This window comes from Cuculus canorus, chromosome 16 (genome assembly GCF_017976375.1).
Source record: "Cuculus canorus isolate bCucCan1 chromosome 16, bCucCan1.pri, whole genome shotgun sequence".
In the NCBI taxonomy this organism is placed as follows: domain Eukaryota; kingdom Metazoa; phylum Chordata; class Aves; order Cuculiformes; family Cuculidae; genus Cuculus; species Cuculus canorus.
The window spans coordinates 7,802,282-7,818,849 of record NC_071416.1 but is presented as its reverse complement, the minus strand read 5'-3'; the positions used below and the strand labels follow the sequence as shown (position 1 = coordinate 7,818,849).

The 16,568-nt window shown below is 61.1% G+C and overlaps 1 protein-coding gene across 7 annotated transcripts; it reads right to left on the bottom strand.

The window, feature by feature from the left end:
• Positions 1-2,116: 2,116 nt before the first annotated feature.
• Positions 2,117-12,489, bottom strand: ZNF335 (zinc finger protein 335). Of its 7 annotated transcripts, none has more exons than XM_054081774.1 (28): positions 12,247-12,348; positions 11,805-12,033; positions 11,122-11,395; positions 10,659-10,736; positions 10,173-10,502; positions 9,894-10,031; positions 9,658-9,816; positions 9,286-9,541; positions 9,004-9,181; positions 8,810-8,922; positions 8,602-8,620; positions 8,280-8,396; positions 8,117-8,193; positions 7,850-8,010; positions 7,515-7,741; positions 7,322-7,430; positions 7,139-7,233; positions 6,730-7,016; positions 6,489-6,630; positions 6,032-6,415; positions 5,801-5,943; positions 5,308-5,447; positions 4,387-4,490; positions 4,175-4,252; positions 3,911-3,994; positions 3,676-3,741; positions 3,420-3,501; positions 2,117-2,884 (listed from the first exon to the last, which is right to left on the bottom strand). In XM_054081774.1, the coding sequence occupies exons 1-28, from the start codon at positions 12,264-12,266 to the stop codon at positions 2,766-2,768; spliced, it is 4,209 nt and encodes a 1,402-aa protein (XP_053937749.1). In that variant the 5' UTR covers positions 12,267-12,348; the 3' UTR covers positions 2,117-2,765. The 7 variants fall into 7 exon arrangements, with proteins under 7 accessions (XP_053937749.1, XP_053937753.1, XP_053937747.1 ...); XM_054081778.1 differs by lacking the exon at positions 12,247-12,348 and adding an exon at positions 12,355-12,489 and having other exon boundaries at positions 2,118-2,884; positions 9,286-9,547; XM_054081772.1 differs by having other exon boundaries at positions 2,118-2,884; positions 9,286-9,547.
• Between the last annotated feature and the right edge of the window lie 4,079 nt (positions 12,490-16,568).

The following is a 16,568-nucleotide window of genomic DNA, read 5'->3' as shown; positions in this document are numbered from 1 at the left end:
GGTGCAGAAGAGGAGCCGGGGAGCTGCGCCCGGGGGTTTTATAGCAGCGGGGGCCCAGTGAGTGACAGCTGATTAGGGGGTATTAGCACCCAGGGGCGGCGCAGGGACGGGGGCACCAGACACTGCTCCCACCCGGGCACTGTTGCACAGGGGGTGGTCAGGAGCCCCCTCCCCGCAGCCAGCACCAGCCAGGACTGGCCAGAACCCATGCCAGCACCCCAGTCCCCAACCCCTGACCCTGCGTGTCCCCAGCACAGCGCGGCAGCCCCCAGGGGTGGGCGCAGAGGCGCTGGGAGGCCGTGTGTGGGGCCCCGTGAGCCCCACGGGCACCCACGGCCACGGGGACGCAGCACACGGGAGGACACAGAGGGATCGTGCGCACGCACTCTGCACCACAGCACCATCGGTGCCGTCTGTGAGCCCAGCGCTTGGCTGGCCTCAGGCAGGGGTCGGCAGAGCCCCCCACGCCACCACGAGCCGGGCTGGGGTGCAAGGGCTGGCAGGAGAACACATGTATGGCCTGGGACGATGCCCCCCGAGCCTGGTGCTCCTCTGGCTCTGCCAGGTCTTCGCCGCTGTGTCTCCACCCCAATCCCGGCTGCTGAGGGGCGCAGGGGAAGGGAGCCGCAGTCCCAAGGATCCCCAGCCCAGGTGGGGACCCAGACCAACAGGCACCGGGCAGGGGGCAGCTGGGCAAGGGGCTCCGAGAGTCTGCGACCCCCGAGCCCCCTGGCTGCGGTCGCTGCGCTGCTCAGACTGGGATTATCCCACAGGTTGTATCCGTCATTAAATACCGACTAATAACACTCTCAGGATATTAAATATGTAACAAACCCGCTTAGCGCTGGCCGGGGACGGGAAGCGAAGGTCACCGGTGCAATGAGCACCATGGCAGCCCCGGCGCCCCACAGGGCCCCGGTGACAGCAGGGGGTCCCAGGGCCGAGGTACCAGCGCTGGGGGCCACAAGACCCACAGTCCCTCATGGCCCCACTGTCCCCCATGGCCAGAGCCCCAGCAGTGCCCAGAGCTCCACACACAGCGGCTGGGAGCCACGGTCCTCTCCACCCCAGCACCATTCCCACCTCGGGCTCACCCCATGCCTTTGGCAACCTGAAGCACGGGGGCCATGGGGCAGCCAGCATGCCAGCTGGGAGGGGACGGATGGACGGACGGGACGAGGCACGGCCATGGCCCTGCTGCGGCCCCATAACCTTGTCCCCACAGGACTCCTCCAGCCCTGATCAGCGCCGCTGGCAGCACCACGGATCCGCTTTATTAGATAATGGGGCTGTAATCTAGGAAAGCGCCTGTGGATTGTGCGGCGTGCCTGAGCCCTGCGCCGCACAGCTGGAGGGGGAGGGCTGCGGGCAGGCACAGCTGGGCACCGCTGGACAGGCACAGCCACCACAGCAGTCACATCGTGGCACAGGGAGGGTGGCAGCGGGACAGGGCCTCAAGCCAGAGTGACTACTGGCCCTGGAAAGATGTGGGGCCATGCCCCTGGGCAGCAAGGCCAGGGGTCCAGCCTGTGCCAGCAGCACCAGCCCCGGTACCAGATCAGCTCCCGGCACCAGGCGGACCAGGAGCCCGGCTGCGAGCCCAGCGGTCCCCCCAGTCCCACAGTTGGGTCGCAGCCTCTGTCCAGAGCTGAGCTGCAGAGCTCTGGACTCACAGAGCGCTGGCTGGTGTTGGGCGGCTCCAGGCGTTTTTCCCCTCCGCAGATAATCACTTTAATGCACAGGAGCACAGAACTAAACCTGCGAGATTAGCTGTTATAATCACATGTAAACACTTCCAGCCGATCGGCTCAGGGAGGGGCGCCCGGTGTAGTTCAGGGCCGTTACACGGGATTTAGGCTGTTTACCACTCGATTGATTTCATGGCTCCAACCCCAGCCCCGCGTTGGACCAGATGCCCGTCTCGCTTCCCAGAAGTCAAGGTCACTCTGGCAGGAGGAGGGCGACAGCACAGGGCTGCCACCAGCAAGACCTGCCCAGCCCCAGCTCTGGGACCCCTGTGCCCCAGCAGGAATTGCCAGAGGCAGCCGTTAGGCTGGGGTGGGCGTGGGAGCTGGGACAGTCCAGGCAGACACACAGGCAGGTTTCAATCCCTTTTTATTCATAGGCATAATCAAAGCTTGAGAACATCAGAATCGAACCCCTCCCACAACCACCTACGAACCAACTTGAGTCCATCCCTCTGCAGAAGAAAAATAGAATATCTTCCCCCCACGCCTCTTCCTGCTGGGCTCCTCCAGGCCAAAGCCCTGCTGCTGCCTGCCTGCAGGCCGGTGGAGCCGAGGGTGGGAGCGCTGCCCGCGCGCCGGGACCACATGTCCCACAGCCACGAGTAGGGAGCGCAGGGCTGCACCCCTCACACCGTCCTGGCGGGCTGTGCCTGGCCCTGCGGTGCTCACCCAGGGTCTTTGTGAGCCAGGCTGATGCCGAGTCGAATTTGGCCCACATAGACATGATTGAGGAAAAGGGATTTCACACCAAGTGCAATGGTCAAAGAGACCAGCTGCACGGGAATGCCGCTGCCGTTCAACGCAGTCCCTGCTGGAGGGTCCCTGCTGGAGGCAGCTGCCTGTGCCGGGGAGGATGCGCAGAATTCTCACGGTGCAAGGCCAAGTGAGCAGAACGCTCAGGCTCATCCCTCGTAGCCCCGAAGTGATAAGGCAACTGCTGGCTGAGGCGGCTCGAGCCTGGTGCACCTGCGCTGCTCTGCACGCGTGTCCCAGTGCCAGCCAGGCCTGGCCCCAGTGCTAGTCCGCCAGCGCGATGACATCGTAGTGGATCCCCTGCTGCAGCTGCTGGATCTGCTCGGTTGTTGCCTCAGTGCTGAACACACCTTGCGCCTGGGCCATGGCAGCGTCAGCCACCGCTGCGGAGAAGAGGGATCAGTTCTCCCCACAGCCGAGCCCTCAGCTGCCCAGGGCCCTTTCCACACTCGACCTCTCACTCCCAGGAAAGCGTACACCCGAGCACAGGCTGGCTACAACACGAGCACAGAGGCCACTATGCCTCCCGTGCAGCTCCAGCAGGAGCCTGGCTCCTACAACCACACACTAGGGTGTCTCCACCCTGTGGAAGCTGCTGAACCTTCCAGCACAACAATCCATCTCCAGTGAAGGGAGCTAGTGCTGTCTGAGAACCGACACACTGGGATCAGCATGATCTCTCTTGGACACCAAGGCCACTTCCCAGAATCACAGGGATGCAGGCGGCAAGGTGGCAAGCTGGCCTCACGCACTCAGCCCTTCCACACGGCTGCTGCTGGCCCTGCCAGCTACAGCAACTGGGCAGCTCTGCAAGCAGTGCTGCGCCGATGCCATGGCATCTCCGTAGTTGCTCAAAGGCACCACAGGCTGCCCAGGGCAGGATGGGAATGTCAGAGCCACACTAGATCCCAGCCCTACCTGAGACAGCCGAGTGTGCAGCTGCTTCCAGCTGTGCCTGGGTGACTAGCTGCTGCTCCGGCGAGACAGGCATGTACTGGATCTGCAGGAGAACAGGAGAGCCCGGAACTGGGGAGGGAGCACTGCTCTGAACACAGCCGCTGCAGAGTCACCAACCCACCCGCACCTTGTTTCACAGCCCTCCCTCTCCAGGTGTGTGCTCAAGAGCCCGCCACATGGCACCCCACAGTTCCAGCCACCATGCCTCACCCCTCACCTGCGGCTCTTGGAGGAACTGGCTGCCCTGCTCGTACTGGATGTGGGTGATGTGGCCATCCTGCACCTGGGGACAAGAGCCACAGTGAGGTAGAACTAGGGATGGCATCCCTGCCCCTGGAGCAGGCCGTGACTCGAGGGCAGTGAGCCACAGCGAGCAGAAGAGACCCAGCCCCGCACCGCCCTCTTGTGTGCCCCATCCACTGGGCACAGGGAGCCGGCAGCCTGTGCCTTACCTGGATATGGTGCCCCTCTGGGACAACAACGTACTCATGAGGAAGCAAGTGCTGTACGCCGTCCTGGGCAATGATGTACTGAACCTGCAAACACAGGGATTCAGATCCAAAAATGCCACCACTGCCCATGTACTCCTCCCCCTAACAGGGCTGGTTCTCATTTGCCTTCTGTGTGCACTTCACCTCACCTCTCCCTACTGACCCCAGCTCTCCCTGCTCCAGCTGTGCAGAATCTTTGGGTTCCTCGGATGTTTTCCCCCTCACCTGGTTGTCAGAGGTCACTAAGTGCTGCACCGTCTGCCCGTCGGCCGTTGTGATCTCCTGGATGTACGTAGCCTCCTCCTGCAGGGCAGGAAGAGCCCAGTGCTGTCAGTGGGACGGGCCTGACCACAAGCCCTCCAAGAGGAGAGGGCACACAGGGCTCATGGGGAGCAGCACCATGGGGTGGAAGGATGCAACCAATGGGCCTGACTTACCTGGCTTGGGACGCTCTGCTCCTGCGCGACGATGATGTGTTCCTGCCCCAGCGCCTGCTGCAGCCGCTCAGGAGCCAGCACGGCCTGGCCGGACTGCAGGGCCGCTGTGATGGAGAATATCAATGCGGACACTGCTGGGGCTGCCGGCTGGACCCATGCCTGCACAGCCCCTGCCCAGTGCCTGCCCCAGCGAGGAGCAAGGATGGTCTCCTAGCTAAACCACATTCCTAGCATCACCAGGGAGACCTTAGAGCAGCTTCCAGTACAGAAAGGGGCTTCAGGAAAGCTGGGGAAGGCTCTCGATCAGGGAGTGCAGGGATAGGATGAGGGGGAATGGTTTTCAGATGAAAGAGGGGAGATTGAGATGAAATCTCAGGCAGAAATGTTTTCCTGTGAGGGTGGGGAGGCCCTGGACCAGGTTGCCCAGAGCAGTGGTGGCTGCTCCATCCCTGGGGGTTTTCAAGGCCAGGCTGGATGGGGCTTGGAGCAACTGGATCCAGTAGGAGGCGTCCCTGCCCACAGCAGGGGGGTGGAACTGAATGGGCTTTGAGGTCCCATTCAACCCAACCCCTGGTCAAATCACAACCCCACATCAGACCGTAATTGATTCCCGTCCCAGCTGCGAGCTGCTCACAGCACCCCAGCTCCCACCACACACCAACCTATTGGGACCCACTTGGATGAAACACAAGACCTCAAGCTCCACACAGTACCACAACAGCCAGTGCCTCTCCAGCAGGGCTCCCTGCACTCAACCCTCATCTCAGCACCCACCAGGTCCTGCTGCAGGGGGCAGTCCCAGTCTTCAGCAGAAACCTCCCAGCCCTGACCCACCTTGGTCCTCGGGCTGGGCGAGTGCCCTCATGGGGCTCTGGCCACAGGAAACCCACAGACCAGCCCTGGTCCTGGAACACTGCTTACTCTGCAGGGTGGCCAGTGTGTCCTCGTCACTGTTGAGGATGATGGTCTGCTGGGCAGCAGCTGCAGGCGCCCCCGGCCTCTTCCCCTCAGAGCTGTGCAAACGCTGCATGTGGAACTTGAGGTGTCCATTGCGGTTGAACCTGCAGGATGAGCGAGAGCAAGGTGGAATTTGCCATGGGCAGCACAGGACCTTCATGCTCTCTCCACAGAGACGCAGGCCGTGGACACCATGAGCACATCCTAACACATAGCCTGTCCCAGCTCCCAGAATGCTTCCGTCAGTGCTCAAGTACTGAACCTCCCCATGTACAAGTTCCTTGGAGACAAAGGTCCCGGCTGCGGCACGAGCAGTTCCCAAGCACAGAGTCCCCTCTACCAGGGGCCTGCTCCCAGGGGCAGGGCAGGCTCCCGGCCAATATCCCATCTTGTCTTGAGTCTTAGGGAGCTCTACGGGATCTCTGAAAGCAACAAAAACACAGCAGATGTCACTCACCTCTGCCCACAGACCTGGCAGGCGAAGGGCTTCTCGTTGGTGTGCGTCAGCATGTGACGGCGCAGGTCCTTCTTGTTCTTGGAGGCAAAGCTGCAGTGTGTGCACTTGTGTGGTCGCAGGCTGGCGTGCTGCACCATGTGGCTCTGGGGGTGGAAGAACAAGCTTAGGGTCAGAAACCTCCATTTCTCCAAATGTCTTGTTCTCAGGGCTGCACGGTTCCAGGGAACCTACCCGAACCTCTGGCCAAAGGGCTGCAGTGAACGGACAGTCGGGACACTTGAAGGTGCTGGGCCCAATGTGGGCTCTCTTGTGACTCTCCATTTCTGCTCTCCCTGTGAACATGGCTGTGCAAATCTTGCATGAAAACTTTTTGGCTGTGGAAATCTTGCACGAGAGCTTCTTGGCTGTGGAAACCTTGCACGAGAGTTTCTTGGCCATGCCTTGGAGCGCAGGCCACTTGACCTTTGGGGATGAGATTTCCTGCCCCTCGGAGGCTGGGGATGAGTCCTTCTGGAGCTGCCGGGTGATACACTGCACCAGGGGCCATTTAACGCCGGCAGGCTGTGCCTCCTGACCCTCTGGAGGCGAGGGAAGGGCAGCATCCCCGCTGAGGGGCTGAGAGAGAAACACTCAATCACACCAGCTCATGCTGCTGCCCGAGATGGAAGGGCAAAGCTCAGCTCCTTACCTCTATGTGATGGAATTGGCTCCCCGGGACACTGGAAGACATGATGTAGTGATTGGTAGGGTCCTTCAGAGCCTCCTCTGTCATCACAGGTTCATTCACCACAACAGCGTGGGAGGTCTCCGCAGGGCTCTCCTCTTCACTGCTGGAGAGGACAGGGTCAGGGGGATCTGCCTTGTCCTCCCCACTGCTGAAGCATTCTTCAGAAGCACCTCCACTGCCCCGCTCCTCCCACGTGGCTGACCTGTACAGTGTGCCTGGAGCCTGAATCTCCTCGCTGATGGGTGTGATGATGCTGTATTCTGTTGTCCCACCAAAGGGGATTGTGATCTGCTGCAGCTCCGAGCCACCCAGGGCTGCCTCCTCGTAAGCCTCCTGCACCAACGCCTCCCCAGGCTCTGCCATGTGCAGTGTCACCAGCTTCTGCTGCTGCTGTTGCTCCTCGGAGCCCACCTCTGCCCCTTCCTCCTGTGCCTGCTGGTCACCAGGGGCTTGCACCTCTCCTGAATCTCCCGGCTTCACCACCGCCACCTGCAAGGGGACAGCAACTCAGCCAGAGGAAGGCAAGGCTCCACAAAGGGAACACGGCTGGGCACTGCAGAGGGCTGGGAAGTCTTCCCCCGGCAAGCACAGCCCCGTCACAGCCCCCTCACCTGCAGCGAGCCCGTGGCCAGTTCCCGCTGTGCACTCATGTTCAGCAGGAGATCCAGGGCAGTCTGCGTGGCCAGTTCTGCTGACCCAGCCACACCTGCCAGGTCAGGAGAAGAGGGTCAGGTGTGTGCTGGCCCAACTCGTCCCCATCCCCACCTCTGCCCCTGTCTAGAGAGCTCACTTGCCTTGTTCGTAGATAATGGTGGCTCCTTCCAGGGAATCCTGTGAAAGGATGGGGGGCTCTGCTTCCGTGACAGCCTGGACCGCATGGTAGGTGACGGGGCCAAGAGGTGCCTGCATGAGAAAGAAAGAAAGCTGACATCGTGGCCAGGGCTGGTGATCACCAGGAAGAGCTGTGGCGTTAGCAGTGGCACTCACCGGACTGGCCTCTGGCTCAGCTGGGACCTGCACCTGGCTGTGCTGCTGCTTCAGCTCCTCGATCTGCTGCAGGGTGAAGAAGGGGCGGCGGCGGCAGGGTGGCTCCTCGGGGTGCTTCTGTGCCCACTCCTCAAAGGAGTCAGCGTGGCGGCAGTGCACGTGCAGGCGCAGGTTCTTCTTGTGCTTGGTGGTGAAGTGACAGAACTCACAAGCAAACGGCTTCCCTCCTGCAGGATACGGGAGGCAGAGTCACAGACCGCAGACAGGCTCTGACCGCCTCCTGGACAAGCAGGGGTGTAGGACATTGCGGGTGGGGCAGGCACACAGCTCCTCACCCGTGTGCTTGACAGCCATGTGTGAGACCAGGAAGTCCTCCCTGAAGGTGGAGTACTTGCAGAAGCTGCACTTGTAGGGCTTGTCGTTCATGTGCGACAGCTGGTGGTTCAGCAGGACCTTCTTGTCCTCGCAGACATAGTCACAGAACTCACATTTGAACCTGCGAAGACAACGCCTCTGTCACGCACGCAGCAGGGACCGCCTCTCCTCCCCTCCAAAGGGGAGCTGGGACACAGGCCCTACTAGAGCTGCTGAGGGGCTCCTACCTGCGGTTGGCGATAGCCTGGATATGCGTCAGCAGATGCATCTTGAAGGTGTAGCGCTTCTTAAAGGACTTCCCACACTACAGTGAGACAAAGCAAAGCAGCGTTCACCTCCCATCCAGCCTCACTTGCTGCCAACCCCTCCCCAGGCAGTCCCTCCCCTCACCTTATCGCACATGTGTGGCTTCTCCGTGCTGTGCGTCTTCATGTGCTGCGTGAGCCTCTTCTGCATGGGGTAGATTCGGTTGCAGACGGGGCATGGGAAGGAATTCAGCTTTGGGGGCTGGAGAGAAAGCACGAGGATGAGCTCACCTGGGAGCGGCTCAGCAGTTTCCTTACTCTCCCCACTGCAGGACCCGGGCTGCCTTTCCTCAGGGGGTCCAGAAACACTGCCTTCAATGAGGCACCAAGCATTTTTGGAAGACCCAGACATGCCTCTTCCCACATAACAGCACCGAGAGACAAGCCACCAGGGGACTCAAACTCACCGGATCAGCTCTCTTTTTCCTGAAAAAGAAAGAAAACCCCCTTGGATCAGCCACATCGTGAGTCTGAGCTCCCAGACACCAAAACCACCTGTTTTGGGAAGGGCTGGAGGACAGGAGCAGGCACAACTGCCCTCCCAGAGCAAGGGGAGCAGTGCTAGTGCTGTTCAGCCAGGCTGCAAGACAGTCTGGCAGGCTGCGCTTCCCTCACCTGTCCCGGCTGTGCACCGTGGAGTGCCGGATGACATCCTTCTTGTACACACTGGTGTAATTGCACTCTTCGCACTTGTAGGGCTTGCTACCCACATGGTTGAACATGTGTTCCTGTGCAAAGCACAGCGGGAGTGGTGAGAGCCGGGGCCAGCGGCCTCTCCAGCAGGCAGGGGAGCAGGCAGTGGCGCTCACCTTGAGGGAGGACCAGCGCCGTGAGCGGTAGCTGCACTGAAGACATTTGAAGAGCTGCGGATCATTGGCCTCATGCGAGTTGACGTGGAAACGCAGATCGTCGTGTGTGAGGAAACGCGAGCCACAGATCCGACACAGGTAAGGACGCATCAGGGGCTTGGGCGACTTGTAGTAATACCTGCGGGAGGAGGAGAGGGGCTCAGGGCAGTGGTAGCAGACGGGGCTGGACCGGCCCTGGGCAGAGGCCAGAGGGCCCAGCGCCACTCGGCACGTACCCCTCACCTGCGCCCCATGTACTTGCGGTATTTCTTGCCCAGGAAGCGTCGGGAGGGCCGCCCGCGCCTCCTGGGGACGATGTCTGCCTCCTCAGGACCGCTGTTGGAGCAAGGGTCCTTGTTCTCAGAGTCGGACTGGCTGATGCTGGGCTCCGCCAGGCCCTCGCTAGTCTTGTTCTCCAGGCCAGAAGAACTCGCCGCCTCAGAGTTCTGCAGCTCACAGCTCAGTGTGGTCTGGGATGTCACCAACGGCTCCACCTCCCCTGTTGCTGTGACACAGCACAGCTCTGTCACAAGCCATCCCTGTTGCCTGCAAGGAGCTCGCTTACTGCTCCCTGCTCCAGCCAAGCACGTGGCTGCTGCCTCCCACTTCCCTCACCTTCAGGCACATCCTGGGACGTGTCCTCCAGCTGAGGAAACTTGCGAGGTCTCCCCGGGCGCCGACGCGGCCTCTCCTCACTGGATGTGGGGACAATGCGGCTATACTTAGGCTGTCGCCCACGAGGCTCATCCTCCGCTGGGTTGTAGTCACTGTCCTCTGCAGGCAAGCAGCCCAGAACTTCAGAGGCCGAGAAAAGACCAAGCTACCTCAGGTGTGGGGAAGACGAGTCCTACCTTCAGGGTCATCAATAGCACCAGCATCCATAATGTCATCATCCTCTTCTTCTTCTTCTGGGACCTCCTCTTCTGCAGCCTTTGGAGCAGATCCCCCCTTCTGTGGACGCCCTTTCTTCAAAGCCAGAGCTGAACCCACTGCCACAGAGAACAGAGCAAGAACCCAACAGACTGCATGGGAAACAACTCCTTACACTCATTCTCCTCCCAGTATTTCTTCCCAGAGAGTGTAGTGCTTGTCTGCAAGAACACACATTTTCCACAGCTCTTTGCACACACCTGGCTGGAAGTGCCGCTCCTTCATGTGGTTAATCAGTGTCTTCTTGGAGACGCTTTTGTACTGACACATCTTACACTTGAACTGCTGCACCACCACCACCTCCATCATCTCCTCCAGGGCCTCCATGTCCGGCTGCTCCAGTTCCTCCCCACCGTCTGCCTCTTGGGCCTGATCTGGCTGCGTGGGCAGCTCCAGCACTTCCAACTGCTCAGAAGGTTCTGAAGGGCCGGGCTGGTCAAGGCATGTGGAGGTAGGGCCATCAGCAACAGCTTCTATGGCCAAGCTGTTGGTCAGAGCAGAAGTGGCCATCTGGGACACCATGGGGGCACCTGGAACACCAAAATCAGCTCAGCCAGGGAGCAGACCCCCAGCCCAGCTGCACCCAAGCACAAGGCTCAGTAAGAAGCTTGCTCCAGGCCTCCCTCTTGCCAAATAGGCGCAGAGTCAGAGACCATCACCACCAGCCATCAGGGGCACACCCTTACCATCATCAGGGCCCTGCAGAATGAGGTACTGTGTAGTCTCTGCCCCACCATCCTCTGCGCTGGTCACGGCAATGCAACCTGTGAGGAGGAGAGCAGAGTGGTAACCGCCTGGCACAGGGGCTGCAAAGTCCCTGGGGCTCTCCCGGGTTCAGACACATGTGGGAAGGGGCAAGAAGGTCTGGCTCCAGGGATGGAATCTGTGCCGGGCTACCAGCATTGTGGCTGAAGGAGCAGTCAGACAGAGGGAAGGGCTTTCCCACAGCTGTGAGCTCCTCATCAAACCCTCCAGCTACTGCAGCAAAGCAAGAAGAGAACCCCCTGCTGCTTGAGGTACATGTGTATGCACCTGTACACATTTCCCCCTCGTTTCCCGAGCACTGGTGCAGCCGCAGTTCCCAGCCCCCCAAGCCACTGGCACACAGGGCACTGCCGCACGTGCCAGCAGCTGGGAGCACGCACTCACTCTGGATGATGTCAGGCCCGATCGTGGACTCAATGATTTTGTCAATCGCAGAACCAAGGTCTGAGGAAGTGGATGCAGTGGAGTCTGACACAATCGTGGCTCCATCACTGATGACACTGGAGTGGACCAGGACTTGTGGGGAGTCTGACACCATGATGGACTGGCTCACAGTGGAAACACTGGAGACCAAGGTGGACTGGGCAATGGAGGATGAGTCTGGCAAGTAAATCCGGGGAATGGCATCTGTGCTGGAGCTGCTCTCCGACACCTCTTCCTGGTGGAAAAAAGAGGCCAGAAGAGCTCAGCTGAAAGATTTTTACTGAGCTAGGCCCTCAGAACAGCCAGCACAAGACAGTGACCCTGGCATCACCACAGAACTGCCAGGAGCCTGCAGGCATCCCTGCCCATGGTATGGAGGTGGAACTGGATGATCTTTAAGGTCTTTTCCCACCCAAAACATTCTACAATTCTATTTCTCATACAATTCCTTCACAATTGCCACAGAACCATGACTTCCAGGGCTGCTCCAGCTCCCGAGGGAAGCTCTCCTCGTTTGACTGCCATGTACACACGCGGCGGGAGGCTCGGTGCTCGCCACTCGGTTCAGCCTGACAGAAGCGCTAGGAGGGATTCCCAGGAGCCGCTCCCCCCTCCCAAAGACGGCACCCCCCGCCGGCTCCTACCAGAGCGCCGCCGCTGCTATCGGAGCTCTGCCCCACGCCGGAGTCGTCGGCCGAGGAGAGGGTGCCGGGGGCGGCGGCGGCGTCGCTGCTGTCGGCGGACACGGCCTCGGAACTGCCAACGCCCAGCCCGCTCTCCGAGGGCTCCTCCCGCGCCGCCGGGGCCGCGTCGCTGCTGCTCTGCACCGCATTCTCCTCCATGCCCGCCCTGCCGGGGGCGCCTACGCTCCGCCTGCGGGGAATGGGACACGGCCGCCGCCATCAGGGGGTCCCAGTCCCCGCAGCGCCCCCCGCCCCGCGCCCCTGCCGCCATCTTTGCCCCCCCGCCTCCGCGCGCGCGCACACGGCGGGGCAGCCCCGCGGCGCCGGGACGGGGGGAAACGCCGCCGCCGCCGCGAGGGGTGACCCGGTGCCGCCGCGGCCGCCGCCCGCCCGCGCCACTCACCCCGCCTGCCGCGGCCCCATCGCGCCGCCGCCCGGCCCGGCACCACGGCGGCCGCCATGGCCCCCGCGCAGCGGTTCGGCCGCGCCGCGCCACGCCGGGACTACTTACCGCGGCCCCCACCCAGCCCCGGCGATCGCCGCCGCGGGGGGCGCCCGCTCCTCACCCTGCCCGCCGCCGCCGTCTCCCAGCACTGAGCGGCGCTCCCCGCCGCCCGCGGGATGGGGGGGGGCTCCGTGCCGCCCCGACGGGGACTATTTTCTCCGCGGAGGGATCGCGGAAGAGCTGAATCGCTCCTACGTCATGACGTCACGAAGCGGCGCCTGGGCCCTGAGCGTCGGCGTCGCGCGCAATTGCGACCATCACGTGACTGGGAGGCGGAAGTGGCGGCGACGGGGCCAGTTCGAAGCTCTCGGCGACCGCGCTTCGGCCGGGCCGAGCAACTCCGCCGCCCCCGTCCTGGTGGCCGCTGCAGCTCTGTCTCGGGAGCGAGCCTGACCGCGGGGCCGCCGCTGGGCTCTCCCCGGTGTCCACCCGGTCCTGGGCCGTTCCGCACATTTCCCCTCCATCACTGGTGCGGGCCTGTAGAGTTGCTCTGCCATCAGAAGCCGCGCTTGCCCCTCGGCCCGCCGTATGCTGTGCTGGTTTGGCAGCACGGGCCGGGCCGCGCTGGCTGTCGGGCCGGGGGCCGGAGGGCTGGTGGACCGGCATCCCCACGCTGCCCCAGCTCCGACAGCGCCATCTCCTCCGGCTGAGTTCCACTGCAGACAGAAGCCGAGGCTCGGCCTCTCCTGGACCATCCAGCCCTGCTCTGTGCTGATTCCTTTACCAAACCCCTGGCTCGAGTGGCTCGTGGCCAGCGTTTCTCATGCTATAGGGCTCTGCTGACAACAACTCTATCCACTTTTTTTCTGGAAGATGTGGCTGTGCTGTGCCTGTGCTCTTCCTGGGCTGGGACATGCTTGGGCTGAACCTGGCTGCTTGCCTGCCATGGGCAGGGTGTGCTTGCTGAGTTAGGTGCCAAGGCTCTGCATCCCAAGTCCTGGGCTGACCAGGACTGTGTCGGCCTGCAGTGCGGCTCCGTCCAGAGCAGGTCTGGGCGGGCGGTTGTGCTGTCTTGCTTGTAGAGCTGGTGCTGACATAGTGCCAGCTGCAGGAGGACAGGCAGTGTCCTGCCTGGCAGGGCCGACCAGTGCAAATAAGCCTACCAGGAACCCAAGGGGACGATGTGGGAGCAGTGGGGTGGACTGGGTCAGTGCCCAGCACTGTTTGTGTCCTGGGGAGGGGGGCTGGGGCCAGTTTTGTTCTCCTGCAGCCTCAGGCTCCTCTGTGGGGTTCGCAGGTGACTTGTGTGTCTGGAGCTGCTATGTGCCTGGCAGAGGCAGCCAAGGAGCTGCTACTCAACCATTAGCCTGGCGTATGTGCATATTCTGGCTCTTTCTCAAGCTAATTAAACACATCCTTTTATGTGTTTATGTCCTCATCCATCATGGGGTGATGGCAGCAATGAAGCCCATCCTGGGCTGGCGGGAGCTGTGATGGGGCTGGCACAGGAGCCTTCCTGCTGCAGCACCGGCGCTGAGGCCTGGTGCTGCCAATTCTGCTGTTCCAGAACCTGAGAGAGACCGTCGGGCTGTTTTTTTTTCCCTACTGTTCCTCTTTAAAGCCACCTTGCGTAGCTCTGCCATGGCTGGTCAGAAAGAGGAGACAGGGAGGATGCTGGGGATTCTGGGGATGATGTGCCCTCTCCAATGTCCTCTCCCCATAGCTCCTGTTGGGGGAGCCCAGTGCTGTCTGCGAATGGCTCCATCGGTGGCCTTGGGTGTCTCTGTGCTCCCTTTTGGGGGAAGCTCCGTGTTTCTGTTTGGGGGTGGGCAGCAGTCAGAGGAACCCCTGGCAAAAGCTGCCTTCCAGGTGGAGGAAGCAGGGTGGATTTGTGTCAGCCTAGCAGGTTCCTTCTCTGCCTTCAGTCAGCGGCTGAGACAAGTGAAGGATTTTCCCAACACATGATGGTGCCAGTGCAAAGGAGCCTGAGCTCTGGCAGCCTCGGGGGCCGAGTGGACCCTCCTGATGCTGGCTCGGATGATGGAAAGTGTCTCGCAGCTTCCCTGTGACCCTGCTGAGAGAGACTGTGTCCTCTGTCCCAGAGGACTGTACTGGCGGGAGCTTTCCTGGGATATGTAACCTGCTATTTTTACAAACACTGCATGCCCCTAAGCAGGAGCGAGTGGAGGATTTCCAAGCCAGGCGAAAGCACAGCTCCCGTGCTCTGCTCTGGAGGTGCAGCTCCGCTCTGATCATGCTTTGCCACTGCAACTCCCGTGCCTGAAATCGCTTCAGGGCCAAAGAAAACACAAATCTCAGCAAGAGACTTAAGAGAATCCAAAAATGGATGTGGCACGCGTAGGCTGTTTGTCCAAATACCTTAGTGGGGTGAGTGCCAGGTTAAAGACCTTTTGGGAATGGCCGAGCAGACAATGCAAGCGCTTGTGCCTGGAGAACTGAGTGATAAGAGCTGAGTGGGCACAAAGCTGATTTTTAGCAGGCGGATGAGCCTGTGGATGAGCCACGCTGCAGGCTGTCCCAGGAGGTAGAAGGGTTCCCAGCTCTGTGCTCTCCAGCCTGGCCGCAGTGCCTGGACAGAGCTGTGACCAGAGAAGCTGTTGCTTGGGGCAGGGCAAGAGCATGCTGACTGGGACACTCCGGCCAGGGTCCTGCTGTGGCTACTGCCCCACAGCCATGCTGGGCTGTTCTGTCCCCAGGGGTGGTTTGTCCAGCCCAGGCTTGCCCTGCTCCCACCATAGCTTCTTCCTGAGCTCATGGCTTCGCTCAACACCCTAGAATAGGTGGTGGCTTGTGCCGAGTACTTGTCCCCAGAGCTGTCCCCTCCAGCCTCCCTGTAACCCGAGCCCCAGCACTTGCATGGTCGCAGATTTTGTCATCTGTGCTGTTTGTTCCTCCTTGTTTCCTTTTTTCTTTCTAAAAAAAACATCGCTGGTGATGTTTGTGTAGCTGTAGGGCATTAATCCACATCAACCAGACTCGTATTTATATCCCACCTGGGAAGCGCCATTGCATCAGCACATTCTGTAAGCGTTGAGCAAAACAGCCCTTGCTGCAGGAAATGGGTTTTTCTTCACACCAGATTGCTTCACCGCTCAGCTCCTTCCCAGCAGCAGCGTCTCCCAAAGAGCCCGCCTGGGGCTCTCCCTGGAGACTGCTCCGTGCTGGGGTGGCCACCAGCCGGGGCAGCTTCCTGCTGGCCACTGCTCCGGCCCCTCTGCCGTGGGCATGGGTACTTCTGTGTGGAGCAGCTGCCTGTTCCTGCGGGATCTCTGCTTCTCTGGGTGCTGGTGGCAGTCTTGTAGGATAAAGAGCTGTTTTCTGTGGCTACCAAAGCTGTGGCTGAACCCGTGGCCTCAGCCTAATGGCACCCTTGGGCTCAGGCGAGAGCTACTCCTGCAGGCTTGGAGGAGCCAACAAAAGCCTGTGTATCCTCACAAAGTGCCCTTGGCAGGAGGTGTGGATTTGCCTGGCAGGTGAGAAGGTGCTGCCATGGGCATAGAGAGTGGGGTGCATTGGGGTGAGGTGCTGCAGCGTGGCTGGGCCAGCTCTGGATGGAACGTGCAGCCCAGCTCCCTGCTGTGTTCCCACTGCTGCTCTGTGAGGCACCGCTGCCCTCCTTGTGTCCCCCAGACCATCGGTGCCCATGGAGGCTGGAGCAACTCTGGCACCAAGCTGTGCCATACACTGCCTGTCCCATGTGTTGTGTCTTGCAACCAGGTCACAGCCGTGGCTGCTGTTCCCACAGGGTTTTGGGATCATTGGCAGCCTTTCCAGGATGTGTTTGGAGCTGCTGAAACATCAGCAGCGGCGGCTGCGGCCCTGCCGGCTCCTCCTCGCCTGCCAGAAGTGCTGCTGTTGCCGACGCCGTTGTTTTCTTTCCCTTCTGGAGGGATCCTGTGGCTTCCTTCCCAGAACCTGGGACCTCGGAGCCATGGTCCAAGGCCGCTGGCTTCCACTCTCTCCTGCACTGCTGATTCATCACTGCTGGTTAGTTAAAAAGGGGTAATCAGCAAATTACTGAAATATAAGTAAAGTAAACAAGGTAGGCAGGAAAACTGTGTGTAGCAGGGCCCCAGAGGTCTTAAACGTATTCTGTGCTGGGCCGTTCATAATGTCTGCCTCTGGCCCCGGCAGCGCAGCCGCTCTCTCCGTCTCCAGCCAGGGGCTGCCATCCTCCCTTCTTGTGGCACCTGCGCCCGCAGGAGGGGTTTTGAGAGGCCCCAAGGATGGTGCAGCTCCACGGCTGGCGGCCAGGACGC